Genomic DNA, 14,904 nt, shown 5'->3' on the forward strand with positions numbered 1-14,904 from the left:
ACCTTAGCTTTATCTGTGGAATTCACTAAATTATTTATCGAACGCACTAATGGTACTTCATTTGCGAAGAAAGTAGACAAAATAAGTGCATTAGCAGCAAAAGAAACTGGCTGCGTGTGCAAACAGCGCAGAGTTCATATAGTTCCTTTTTTTGTAGGCATTTCCTCTATTCTTGAGGATTTTTGATAATTAATAAACGAGAATGCTGAAAACGTCCTTTTTTCTTTATCATTTGTCATATTTATTATTAATTTAATCATCTTTTTTTTGTTATTTGCTACTCTGTATTATTTATTATTTAGTGTTTATTTATGTGTTGGAGAATTCAGAATCGCAAAGAATATGTAGGTCCTTGTTCTAATCAATAATTATGCCTGAGCAATTGACCATTGGAGAAAATTTACAGAGCTATCACAAAAAGAGTTTTTTTTTGTAGCTGATCATGGGTGCATTAGAAAATCGTTACAACGTTCATTAATAAACTCGGAATTAATGAACTCAACTCATACTTACAATAGTTCATATTACTCCAGCATTACAATACTTTACTGGAGAACAAACAGAACTTATTGGGATTTTTATTTGCAAAAAAAAAAGAAAAATTTCCTAATATGTTGTCTTTTTAACATGTAGTCTGTATGCACGTAAGCTCTACGTGCATACTCTAGGACCAGTGGGAGGTTATCCTGGACTTCTTTCATGTCTTAATATTCTGAGTATTTCTTGCGTCTTTTTTCTCTTCGTTTCACACATGCAAGTAAGTATCGCCACATTTCAATTACATATTTTTGCATTAGCTGCGAAAGTACATACTATACTGAAATGAATCACGTGAACCTGGGATATCCAGAAACTCACGTAACCGAGTTTTATCAATGAAATCTCCGGGGGATATCTTCCACTTCAACATTATTCAGTACACTGTGGATTGATCTGATGTAGATTGTGAAGGTTATTCAAAGAACATAGTGAGAAAATAATGTCGAATAAAAAACCTAAGAGGCCGGGTGTAGCGCAGTCGGTAAGTTTCGCTGCTATCTGCGCGATCGATCGGAGGTTCGAATCCGCCCTAGTGCTCACCAAGCCTTTCATTCCCCCGGGGTCGATAAATTGGTATCAGACTCGTCTATGAAAATAAAAACACTGACTTGACACATCGGCTAGCCCCCGCAAATCATTGTGTGGGCCAGTTACACGTTCGTGAACCTCAAACGATTCTGAATTGAAGTGAACGTGGGGGCGCATCCCGAGCGGATTGATTAACGCCAGACACTTTATCCCTTATCTTTTGAAAACCCACTCGAAACGTTACAGAAATTTATTTCAAAGAAAAAAGTTTCATAGTTCACTCAAATTCATCTCAGTGTGACTTTCCCCCCTCCTCCTCCTCCTCTCTTAATCCTTTAATCAATTTCCACCAGGACAAGATTAAAGTGAAAGTTCACGGGAATAGATTTTTTTCTGGAAAATTATGTTATTGAAACTTCGAGACTTGAAACCTACTTTTCAACAATGAAATATTTTAAGATGAAGAAGTCCTTAATAGAATTTGATTGGAAATTATCAAAATTTCAAGCCCGCTCGATTTTTCACCGTGGATCTTCAACAGGACCATCGGGGATGCTATGGGGAAGCTATGTAGCTCTAACGTACGAATGAACGTCAAAGAAAGAAATTATTCTCTAGAGGCTTCCGTAATTGATTCCTTGGTCATAGTTCAACACAACGTCCAAGAACTACTGCAGCAACTACCATGGTTCAGAGATGGTGCAAAATTACGTGAGCGCTCAAATATCAGCCAAAATCTCACACAATCTGCGTGGAATGTATATCAATTGATATAAATTTTTATTAGAGAGCGAAATTGTTGAACAAACTAATCAGTTCTAGGATTTTCTTCTTACACAGACACACTTCAAGGAGGGGTGTGGGAAATTTTTAAAATTATATAAGAAATACAATCAATTATTTAAAATACAATTAATTTAGAAATAATAAAAATATTATTGAAATGAAATAATTGGATACCATTAGTCTTTTTTTTTTGAATTCTCAAATTCTACAAAGAGGTCATCACCCTCCGCATATTGTTACTTTCTGGAATTTTCGATAACAAAAGGGCACCACTGAGATTCACGGAAAGCAAGCTGAAACTCGATCTGTCGGCTTCCTCGGTTAATTTACTGAAACTGCGATTTCAATTCGAAGCATAGCTAGTAAATTTGACTTCTGAACATTATTTAATACCCACTCTTTGAGCCAATAAATGAAGGGGACTGCATCAATTCACAATTTCGTGTCCGTTAAAGAATAACCCCGTTTCCATCGAATCTAAACCCGTTGGATTATTTTATGTGATGGTCGACCTTGGTGACGGATAGCATATACGAAGTCTCGTATAGATAGGAACTCTCTCCGGGCTTATCTCTTCAAATGGGACGAAATTGATAACGCATAGTTGAGCCAAGCAGGGAACTCCTCATTTACTAAACCATATGCACTTGAGCTGAGGAAAGGAGGAAACCTCTGCTCAGCTGGTGCAGGACATGCCGAGTTCATCTTTGCCGTGGTCAGGTTGGACTTGCATACTTTAGTTGGGATAAAGTGATGGTGCACGGCGTTGATGACCTTCTTGGGAATGCGTCTGCAATGTTCGAAGTTTACGAGTGTATCTTACAATGGCTTGTAGTTACGAGATAATGTATCAGGCCAGTGTTTTTATCCTCCTAGGCATGTCCGGTCCAATTTATTGATATCGGAAGGACGACAAATAAAGGTTTCGTAGACCCTAGAGGGGTTTCGAACCGTCGATCGAACCACGGCCTATGGACTCCGCTACATCCGTCCTTGCTTTAGTTATAAGTTCATTAATCTGAAACGTTGTTGATTGGACAACAACTCTGTTAAGGGACTTTTCACTTTTTTAAAGAAGAGAACAACCTAATTGAGGGATTCTGACCTTGATGTGAAAGGATTGCCCTTTCCCACTAACAAAAATTACATCAGACGAGTTTTCTCAAAATTTCTAAAATTTCTAAAAAAAAAGTTAACTTGTAAAAGTCTTCTACGCTGGAAATACTATCGCTTTCTTTGTTCTGGCGCACCTCTGAAGTAAATTTAAGGTAAAACCAGAGAATATTAACTATTCATTTGGTGTACTTAGACGCTAGCGAAGTTTCTTGGCAACTTATACTTAGTTGGAACCTACAGGTTGAATCGTGCATACTTTTCAGTACTTTTTAAAATTTTTGCAAAGTCAATGCAGAATTTTCGCAAATTCCCAATGTAGAATGTGCGTCTACGTCTGATTTACATCCAAACTTTTTGTCAACAAAGGATGGCTGACCAAACATGCAGCATCTTCGAGATTAGATTGTTTTCTATTCATGTCTTGTTATCGTTTGAAAAAGACTCCGTGCGCCGAAAGCTAATCAAATGGACATAAGCTGATGCTTTCGAAGCGTGCTGCATACAACTTTCACATAGGGAGTCGTCGTGTTCACGGAAACAGGGCAGAGGAGGAGGAGGAGGGGAGAGGGAAAACGGTTACATTATAACTTGTGGGACAACTGCCCCATGGTCTACTGTAGCTCCCATTAGATCCGACGAAGGGGTTTTAACGTTTATTCAAACGATTTTTCTAGATGTTCTCCTCTCAGAGGCTCAATGAGTATAAGAAATACTTAAATGCATAGCGGTACATCATGGGTTCCGAGACCTTATTTATTTATTTATTTATTCAATCACATACACGAATGCTATACGACCAAAAAGAAAAAAAAAATGAAAGCACATTCGTCTAAGTCACAACATTTAAGAAAAACGGCAAAATCATTGTCACTGGGGCCTGGCGCTGTCCTTACTTCTAATAACTCTAAGATTCCATAAATTTCCCTGAGGTCAATCCGAGATTCAACTCAATTTTTTCCAACACTCGTGCTACTCGCTGATATCGCGACAAACAGTTAAATCCGCAAAAAGCTCCCTTCGTCCCAGAAAAGTTAAGAAGCCCCAAAAATGGGCTTGAAAACCAGACAAAAACAATTTTAACACATGCGGTCACTCATAACCTCGTTCGAGGTTTTCATTTCTTAGTCTGGCTGACTTCTTCTACCAGACTAAGAAATGAATTATTTGAATAGTTAGCGTGGTGTTTTAAAATGTCTAATATTTTGTATAACCGGTCATAACTGTGAACAAAATAAAAAAAAACAAATTGTAGAGAATAAATTAATGACTAATAAATAAATTGGAGTCCATAAGTCAATGACTAAGTATTAATAAATAATAAATAAAAATAAATCAAAATTCTACGTAAGATTGGATGGTTACTAAACTGTTAAATCATCCGGAGAGCTAACTTTTTTCTGTTAATGTTGATGCTGCGGACAATTTTCATCTCGTACACTATCCATATTTCGTTGTCCAAGAAGTTTTCCCAGTTTCTTCTGGCATATACATAGTTTTTATGCAATCGATTTGTAATTTCTCAGTGATGTCGTTAGTTCAACCGTGGACGTAGAGGTTTTCAGGTTGGAGGAGCGGTGGCCGTTGGTGAACAACCGATCAAAGGACTTCTATCTCCAGCTGCCGGTGCCAGGATGACCGTCGCCGAGACGCTCACCAATCTCCTGGCTGCTTGTATCACGGACCTCAGAGTGAGTTAAAAGCTTGGCGTATTTATATCTATGCGCGACCCCTCAAGGTATCTATGGCTTTTTTGGGAAACGCCCCAAATAAATTACTACCCTCTTATTACGGATAACGTTTCGGGTGCATTACTTTTCAATTTTCTTTTTCAAAAAAATAAAACAACAGAAAGAAACTAATCCCAAAAAATATATAACATGAAGCCTTTTTGACTGATTCTGCGTGCATATTTCCTATATATTTTCTATCTAAGCTTCAATTACCGGTTAGTGAGAAAAAACCATGTACAAAAAACATGCAGTATTTAAAATTCGACAATTTCAAAAGTGCAGAAGTGTTTCGGAAACCGAATGGATTCGTTGCTTTTTCTTTCCTGTCCTTTAGTGCCTGAAAAGTCAAAACAATTGTAATCTACCCTCCCAAAGGTCTCATCTGGAATAATTTACGATGATAGCGGTCGAAACCACGATGCACTCTGAATCGCTGTCCTTACGTCCGGGTGACTAACTAGTCACAATATTGTAGTATTCCTACGTAAATAGCGATTAGGATGACTCGGTGGATCAAAACCAAGGGAATATTCGATTTTTTGCAAGAGGAAAATGATGGTTCCTGAAATTCCTACCTTCCTAGTGGTACCAAAAATCAATCTACTTTACAGAACAATACGGTACGCATAGCTATGTCAACTAAAAATTGATTCATTCTGATTTAAATAAAAATTATTCCGTTCACCGCCTGTTACAGTCAAATCTTTTGCGAATTTCTTTAACAAGCCTCTTTTCCACTATTATCACTTATTTCTGTGTGTAAATAGTTCTTTAGACGGAAAAATTTGCTACGTTTGACACAGCGGGATGGTTTTTGTTTTTAACAAAAATAGCGATGGATCCTCCATTAAAATGCTACTAGAAGAAACGATCCAAAAACAGTCTTTGCTGCTAAGAATCACGAACCCTTGTTATTAGATAAAGGATAAATTGCTCTAATATGTTTTTTGTGTGGGCTCAATTTTAATTCTGGACACTATTTTGTTGGATCGGGAGACGCAAGTTGGAGTCATTCGTTTCAACGAAAGAGGATGAGCGATAAGATAACTTCTCTTCCCCAACAGTGCAAAGAACCATATCCTAGAAAAGAATCCTGTACATAATCAAGGATTTATTTTCAAAAAGCACCTCAACAGTTCCGAGACTAAACGAAGGATCTTAATTGACCTAAGTTTTTAATTGCTTAGTTTTTCGTGCAGTCTGGTTTCCAACAAATGACTTTTTAAGCAAATGATCTTCTTTCTTCAGTGACCAGTGACTTGTTTGTCTGACCACCGGATCAATCCAGGTTTCCTAAAGCATCGCGTTTTTCAGAAAAATGCTTATTACATTCTAAACTGCTACGCATAGTGTTTTTGGAGTTGATCCCCGTCACTTCAAACAACACCTATCAGATCTAATCTATCCTGCTCATTTGCAAAGAAATGGACTGGTTGTTCTCGAACGGAAGTTGAACTCCGGACTACGCTCACGAAGAGCAGCGCTCTGCGCCACTGCGCCATGGTGGCAGCTTCATTCTCATCTGCCGTTATCCAAACGGCGGAGCTGAGCTGTCTTCTCCGCTGGTTTTTCGTGCCACAGAATAGTTCCAGAAATTCCCAGAAGACTAAGAAACGCAATGCGATGATAATAGCGATGCACAGGAATGGTCTAGAAAATGTACAGTGAAAGTGTCAACTGTGCTCCATTGGCGCAGCTGGTTAGCGCGTGGTACTTATAAGAATAAGAAATGCCGAGGTCGGGAGTTCGATCCTCCCATGGAGCAAACGTTTTGCAAAACATGGTCTGATTCCTAGGATGAGTGGCATGTTGGCCAGAAATATCCGTGCACATGAAGTTCTTGATACTAGAATTTAACTATTCGACTCTTGTATGTATGAAAAAACAATTAAGTTACCTTTTAGTGTATTTATATTTGCTGTTATCGTCAGAGAGAATTTTTTTCAAAACTTTTCCAAAAAATCTTCTACGAAATTTCATACACAAAATTATTTTGTTTTTTTCCTGGAGGTTTTGCTGATTTTTTTCCAAAACGAAGGATTTCTGACAAATTCCATCTAAGACTTATTTTGTTATTTTTCATTTATTTACGATGTTTTAATATAAAAGAAGCATCCAAAAACTTTTTTTCTTCTCGAAGTTTCGATCATTCTAAAGACACTTGTAATAAGTAAAAATAAAGCAGAACAAAGTTAAAATAAGTGGTGGGAAAAACCTCGTGGTGGTGCCAGTCTGTGTTTGGACTTGATGCTTCTTAACTCTAGGTTTTTTTTTAGATTTTACTTTGCTCTGTTGAGATGTTTTTCTCGATTTTACATTCAGAAACTTTCATATCTTGTATTGAATCATATCAGCGGAAATGTAAATTTGGAACGTTGTCAAAAAAAAAACAACTGGTCTTTCCAGGATGTAAAAATGTCCGGAAATTGGATGTGGGCAGCGAAATGCGAAGGCGAAGGAGTACGTCTCGTAGAAGCATGCGATGCGCTATGCAAGGTTTTCTTCTCCGCCCTTCTACTGTAGCAACGAAACCAGAAAGCGAAAACTTTGTGTTTAAGGCGCTCGCCGATGTCGGATGTGCTATTGATGGCGGAAAAGATTCGCTAAGTATGGCTGCTAAGGTGGACAATGAATTAGTCAAGGTGAGTACTTGCTAGCTTCTTTCTGGACCCATCACCTGTGTACTTCCTCGTTCCCTTTTATTTTTTGATTCTTAAACATTTTTCTGCATTTCATTTAGTCTAGTCTAGTCTAAATTTCTATATAAAATTCGTGTTTTTTGAAGTGTAGCTCTTTTTCCGTTTCCAACGAACAAAAAAGCAAACAATTGCTATTTTCTCCTGATTCTAAACAACTCCAACTCTTTTCTTACTTTCTTTTATGATGTCAACAGCTGTTTTTCGACTTGTTTTTTTCCTTTTCTAATTTATTTATTTTCTTGAGTTTTGCACTTCAGTTTTGCTTCATCGTTTCCTCTGTTCCTGGTTTTCTTTACTTTTTTCAAAATATAAGTTGTACTTTTCGCTTAATTGTTTTTATAGGCTCAATTAAGATCCGTTGAGTTATTAAATTAAAAGATAATATAATGTCAAGTATGAAATTTAGGCTCCAGGCACCTTAGTGCTGTCTGCCTATGCGCCTTGTCCTGACGTAATGAAGACCGTTACTCCAAATTTCAAAGGACCACGAGGTAAATTTCAATTTTAACTCATCAACTGCATTCAGATCACTCCCATGCGTAAAAACATTTTATTTAATTTTGCTGAAACTTTAATCCTCAAATTGCTAGCCACATTTCAAATATTGAGGAATAAATTGATAAAATGTAATTAAACCTAGTTGGAGAAATACACTAAATATTTTTAGAAGGCTCATACTCGACAAGTATCATTTATGTTCGTATGGGAAGCGAATTTTGTCGGAATAGGCTGGGAGGTTCCGCTTTAGCTCAAGTGCTACGACAGGTAGTATCGAGTTTTTGCGGTGAAATTATGGTTCTCAATGGTTCCCATTTTGGATTGGAGACGATCCGGCAGACATCGAAGACATGCCATTATTGGCTCGCACATTTGCAGCTATACAAAAATTAATCGTCGATGATGTCATCCTTTCATGTAAGCTTTTTTTTCTGACCGCCTATAGTTCGAAATTCCGCAGAGTTTTGCTTAGATTTCATACTCTGGCAGTTTTCGAATCAATTTGAAACTAAGCTGTTACTGTTACGACAAAGACTGTTTGTTTACTTGTGCAAAGCAAACCCCAATAATAAATAGGAAGGAATGTTTTCCAAGTTTTTTCGATTTGTTCTAAAATGTCCCGGTTCACCACAGTACCACTAACTGGGCGCCGTTTACTTCAGGGCGTTCACGGATCCTTTTTTCTGGAGTGTCTTCTGGAGTATTACTACACATACAGATCTGCTCTACATCCGTCAGGTCCTTTAACTTTCCTGACTTCATCAAAAACGTGCTCGTCTCCCTCAAAACGACCTCAAACCAAGGCGCTAAGAGACTTTCCCGCCGAATTGGCGAATCCAGAAGCTCTCCACCCATGTCTTGACACTGTTAACGTAAAAAAGTTGGTCCGCAGAATGTCTGCTCATTCAAAAATCCTGAGTATTGGAAATCTACACAAAACTTCACATTGCCACCCCTCATTTCATGAATCCCATTTAGTGCACGACGTATCCGATGGCGGTTTCATAGTTGCATTGCTGGAAATGGCATTCGCCGGAAATGTTGGGATCCGAGCCGATATCAGATGTGAAACAGGTGATCAACAACGAACAAAATTCCAGAATCCGTCTCTATTCCGGTAAACCTGGAAATGTTTCCAGATCCAATCACTTTCTTATTCGCTGAGGAGGCTGGCGTATTCCTAGAGGTTGAGCACGAACATTCAGCTGCAGTGATGAACGAATTCAGAGGACATTCGATGGTTGTCGGTGAAGTGTTTTCGACCTATGGGCCCGGAGCAAATGTATGAATTTCTTTTTCAGAAAAAAAAATACAGCAAATCGTTGAAATTTGCATTTGGCTTCATTGTACTTTTCTTGCCGAAGAAACGAAAAAAAGTCGGATTTGCTCAAGGTCGTGGAAAAATTTCTTCGATAATTGATCACAACCAGAAATCAGTAACAGACAATCTCTTCTGTATCCAGAAGAAAATTCGAAAGAAAGTCCCCCGTCTTCTAATATTTTTACTTGTGGTTTGAAAGGGGAAATAATACGAAAGAAATAGAGAAGAAAAGAAGGAAAATACGTAGACAGAACAAATTTATATCAGACAGCCCTCAAATTTTGCGCCAGTGCTTGAAACAATCCTCAATCCTGAAACATGATGACAGCAAAGAACGAAACTAAAAGCAGTGTTCGCGGAAATTTTCAATGTTGAGTCCTTTACAGTAGTAGATACAAATCTTTTTCTAGTTTTCAAAAAGAGTAGAGAAAACACGATGCAGCCGTGGTTCCAAAAATGTTTAGCCGATGAGAGAAATCTTACCCCAACACGAGTGATGGGACCCATTATACGTTATCCCTTTCATTATCCTTACGTGCATAAAGAATTGTCTTATGCGATTAACTAAGGCCCGTTCCTATGATTCCTGGAGTTACAAGGATGTTTTACGTTTTCATTGTCACGTACCGAACGTTGTGTACTAGTGAAAATAATAATAAATAATAAAACTTAAAAAGACAATAATGCAGTTCCCTGCGATCAGAAGTTAACCTGACCTCAAATATTAGAGAAACAAAAAAATGTAGGAATATTACTAAAAAAATATTACAGATTGAGATTCGAGTAAACGGAGGATGTGTTGTGAACGAAAGTCTCGTGACTCTACGTGAAGTCTGGGAAGAAACGTCAGATCGTCTCGGACTAATGCAAACCGATGCCGCATGTCTCCAGGAAGCTAAACAGGTGCGTGAAGAGCTCCATGCATGCCTGATCGATTTCAGATCGCAAAATTCACAGTTTTTGGATCCGTGTGATTTTTATAAGACAACTCGTACAGGTGGAGGATCGTGTTCTGGTTTTCAGTGCACAATCCTTATAATATCAGTCCTCCTCCTCACCTTTTCTCTTACTCTTTTTTGACTTAACAGCTTACAACCTTCGAATCGCCGGCCAGTCGGAACTCATGGAAGAATTTTAGGTCCGATCAACAACAGAACTGATTGCTTATACTGCTCCATTCGAATGGGGTCCAGTTCTAGTATCGAATTCTGCTCACTATATTACCTCAGGTTCGGGATTCATCAAATAAAGTGTTCTTGAAAAAAGTGTAGCTGATGCCGAAAAATGTTCAGTGAGAGGACGATGGGATATTTCGAGTGGGATAAAGACGACGAAAGAGAGAGTGTGTCAGGCAAAAAAGTGCGCGTGTCTTTAGCAGACGCGCCGCGGTCACCCGATTGAACATATTTAGCGTTGTCTTGTGCACAGTCGGGTCAAAACGGCTCGGTGCAGTAGCGCGAGCGGCGGGGCAGAGTTGGCGGCTGGGATCGAGGTGGGACTGTCGCGAACTACGGCGCTAGAAAGGGTCCCATTCGATCCTATTCGCTACGCACCGCCATCGCACCGCTACTTGCGCAGCCGCTTACGCATCTGAACCGAGCTTTATCCTTACTATACATAGTACTCGTATATCACGAAATTAACGACGCTGGGATCTGCAGAGTTACCCGCCTCCTGATGCATCGTAGGAGACATGGATGCAACCAAGACTGTTTTTCACTCTTTTCGAAGGGGGAAATAATGAAAGATAATGGAGATAAGATAATGAAATAATGTATTAGGATGGACCGAACGTGATCAAGTCAGTCACCGTTACTCCTGCCACAATTTCGTGATACGCTTCCTTTAAGCACCTCGAGTGGCGATCATTCGCGAGGAAGGTTCGAACGGTGATCGCGAGATGGCGGCCGCGTTTGCAATTGCCGGATTTCAACCACACGATGTTACCATGACCGATTTGCTTGGAGGACATACGCTTGAACAATACAGGTGGGAGCTAACTGATTATAAAATCAACAATTCAAAAAAAAAATTCGAGGATTTTAATTAATTCCGTGATCTCCTTCCGGAGAAAATGTAGTAGGAAGTCCACTCAGTGGCGCCTTTATTTTTGCAGGTTCTATCTTACTTTTTTCTCCCAGTAACTTCAACTTACATGTCATAGATCTTCTAAGACTAAGGTTTAGGTCTTAGGGTCCTGATTGATTCAGTCTTTTGTTTCCAGAAATAAGAGTGCCTCTATGTGCCGCCTCCCAACTACATTTTACCCCTCCCATCTCTTTCACTTCTTTTTCTATGTATATACTTTTTAAATGAGTAGAAGATGTACGAAATTGAGGCATGTTTTGCACCACCGTTTTTTTCTTTCGTTCTTCTGGAAATGAAATTTTTTCTGGACATCGACTTTGGTCTCACAACCGCGTCGCTTCAATTGCATTAATTATCACCTGATATTACTTCTTCTGCTTACTTTAGTAGTTTTATTACCCCGCTGACGACAACACGCTTTTTTGCGTACGTGGCACGTGGGAATATTATTATTGAATAAATATATTATATTTGGAATATTATTCGAAGAGAATAAACCCGTTAAGTGCAAAATAGTTTCCAAAAAAAAATTAGAAAATCATGAAAAATAACCGAGTAAAAGTGTGCTGCTCACCGGTGCTACGCTGTTTTGTCAAAACGTTGAAGTGATGTGCCTCCGTATTCCCCTCACCCCTCCTTTTTTTTCTTATTAATCTCCTTACTAAATAGCAGCCCCAAGGAATTCGATCGCCTCATTTATACATTTTGAATTAATCGATTCATAGCTCAGTTCTATCAGTTACAACACAGCATCATCTTTTGCTTAATTTCTCCTACACTAATAAGATTGAAAATTACAGAGTTGTGGCCTTCGTCGGAGGATTTTCATATGCAGATGTACTTGGTTCTGCCAAAGGTTTGTCTACTTTCTTTTTTTCTTTCTTTTTTTTTTTGGTAGTATGACTTTCGAAGAATTTTTTAAATCATGATTTTTCTAAGCACAGATCAAAACAAATATGGGGACACCCTTAGAATCCTCTCTACGTAATGAATATGTCTTGAAGAAGTGGGAAAACATGGGAACGATGCAATTATTATGCATCTTTACCAAAAGTTAGCAGGAATTATAAAATTTTTAATTGTATTTACTTGATAGATTCCCTCTTCTACAAGTATTTTTCAATTTAAATTCTCAGCAATTTTTCTGATAAACTGTTGGACTTATTCGCACACTACTGACTGGCCCTAAGGCCTTTGTGTTTTCTACATATTGATTACCTCTACAGTCGGCGTCAGAACTCTTTGCTCGCGTGACCGCGACGCGTCCGCAGCGCGCGCGCTTTTTCCTAGCTGCACACATTCGCTCTTCCCTCTATCTTCTTCAATCGAATGCGCACCTGAGCAGGAAATTTGACCGCTGACTGTGACTTCTCAAGGGAAGATCTCTCGTTCCAACCTCCAAAGTTTTTTTTTCAAATTCCAAACCTATTGTGTAGGGATCCTTGTTGAAAAAGTTCAATTTTTTACAAGCGACTAAGACTAAACTTTAAACGAGACGAATTCTGAACTGAGTTTCCATTTTAGGATGGGCAGCCGCGATCCGCTACAATCCAGTGGTTCGTCTCGAGTTTCTCCGTTTCCAGCATAGACGCGACACGCTTTCATTCGGTGTTTGCAATGGATGTCAACTGATGGCTCATCTTGGATGGATTGGAGAATACGGTACCAATCTTCGCTTCCTTCTCAACTTTTATGCACCTTTCTTAAGATATTCCTTTATTTTTCGATGCAGAGGGCGCTCCGTCAGTTTTCCTGGCTGAAAATCGTTGCGGACGATTTGAATCCTCCTTTGGTCCTGTTCGAATTGAACAATCTCCGTCAATTTGGTTGCGAGGCATGGAGGGAGCGGTGTTAGGTCTGTGGAGTTCTCATGGGGAAGGTTAGTGCTTGAAAAGTACCTTATCGCTTATAGCCGAACATTAACAGTTGTACGACCTGGGACGACTGGCTGATTTCACAGGTCGGTTCACCTATCGTTCATCGAACGTGCTGAGCGCACTACGTAAGTCTCATCAGATTGCTGTACGATATGTCGACAGCGAAGGACAGCCGTCCATGAAATATCCGTGGAATCCGAACGGTTCCGAGGATTCTGTGGCGGCAATCTGCAGTGAAGATGGCCGTCATCTGGCTATGATGCCTCATTCCGACAGGTTTCATCTGGCTAAAATCCCATCCTTCATTTCGTGTCCTCGCAAGCAACTGTTCCAGATCGTTCTTGTCCTGGCAATGGCCAGACTACCCCCGTGATTGGGTGAGCGAAGACTGCGCCGCGCCATGGTTGAAAATGTTCCAGAATGCCTATTCGTGGATCCAAGAAAATTAGTCGGAGCTAGGTATTCAGCGAATATTCGAATAATTTTGACATGCATCAAGCCTTAAAAGTTCTAAGAGTTTTAGAGAAATGTATGGGTCATGTGTCTTGTTCTACGTTTAAGCTTCCTTTTTCAGTAAGAATTTTGAAGTTTTATGTTTTATAAATGCTCAAAATGAACTTTAAATGGTCCATTGCATTGTTTACATGTTTTTTATCGCGTTGAAGTGAGTTCTGAACATTTCAATTAACGCTCCGATCTCCAAGAAAAATATTGAAATCCCGAACGAATTTCTCTCATGACGGTTTTTTCTTTTTAAATTCAGAGTCAATTGAGATCAGGGAAAAAATAGCAATCTTTTCGATCGATAGATGAGGGTCATCGATTGTTTTTGATGAGTTAGCATTGATTCTGTGTTTGTTTCTGAACTAAAGTAAATAATACTACAAGACTATCACGAAATTGTAAAGAAACCTATGAAGCAACTCAATGAGGGGCATTGTGAGCACTACAGTACCACCGAAGATTGGAAGATTCAAATTCAGTATGGCTGCCTTTCCAATCCGATCCGATCTAATCCATCTTATCGAATGATAAGGATGTACAGTAAACAAAATTTTTGCTTTAAAACAACATCCATACATCAGAATAGGCAAGATAAGTATGGCAGAACTCGTCCATGGGAACCACATGAAACAATACGATCCTTTGTTGAGGATGCCGTTTGAGGAAAAGAAAACATTGGCGCTGTTACTACAGGATTAGTCACAGCAACCACAGTTCCAGAAAAAAAAATTGTAAGAGTGTAAGAGTTACACCGAAACAAACTATGATCAAAACCATTTTTAAAGGCAATTTAAAGTTATGTACTCAGAGTAAATTCTCAGAAGTCCAAATATTTAGGTTGATTGTTGTGTTCGGATGCTATTCCATACGCCGCTACGCCCTGCCGCTGCAATACATGAAGGCAGGCTGTGTAGGATTGTAATAAGGTCGGGTTGGTTTAGAGTTCAAGCTGACAGTGGAATTGGGTGAACAGTTCAGGTTTTGATGGGACCCGTGCTAGGTCCAGTGGAGCTGCTGAGCCGAGCGACGTTCCCACGAGTACAATTGCACTCTCGAAGTTACACCACGATTAAAGTCGTCTTCCACAACCAATGTTGCGTCATTTAATTTGGTCAGCTCCTGTCGCCTAGGAAATATTCGTTTTCAGTTCGTATTGGATCCCTGTTCGTTCCCCTATTGTCAGTGCCATACCAAAGAGTTCGCTTGATTTACTTATA

General features: G+C 39.2%; 1 protein-coding gene across 2 annotated transcripts; it reads left to right on the top strand.

The window, feature by feature from the left end:
• Positions 1 to 979: 979 nt before the first annotated feature.
• On the top strand, positions 980 to 13,632 carry RB195_011149 (uncharacterized protein; the record flags this gene model as incomplete). 2 transcript variants are annotated; one of them, XM_064192451.1, is made up of 17 exons in its annotated part: positions 3,450 to 3,545; positions 4,533 to 4,658; positions 7,107 to 7,196; positions 7,259 to 7,342; positions 7,806 to 7,890; positions 8,067 to 8,135; positions 8,225 to 8,314; positions 8,876 to 8,971; positions 9,037 to 9,179; positions 9,990 to 10,121; positions 10,357 to 10,447; positions 11,069 to 11,207; positions 12,107 to 12,162; positions 12,831 to 12,968; positions 13,039 to 13,185; positions 13,267 to 13,459; positions 13,518 to 13,632. In XM_064192451.1, the coding sequence occupies 17 exons, from the start codon at positions 3,450 to 3,452 to the stop codon at positions 13,630 to 13,632; spliced, it is 1,890 nt and encodes a 629-aa protein (XP_064050034.1). The 2 variants fall into 2 exon arrangements, with proteins under 2 accessions (XP_013301349.2, XP_064050034.1); XM_013445895.2 differs by lacking the exons at positions 3,450 to 3,545; positions 8,067 to 8,135; positions 8,225 to 8,314 and adding an exon at positions 980 to 1,021.
• Positions 13,633 to 14,904: the final 1,272 nt, after the last annotated feature.

Source organism: Necator americanus, chromosome III (genome assembly GCF_031761385.1).
Source record: "Necator americanus strain Aroian chromosome III, whole genome shotgun sequence".
Lineage (NCBI taxonomy): Eukaryota > Metazoa > Nematoda > Chromadorea > Rhabditida > Ancylostomatidae > Necator > Necator americanus.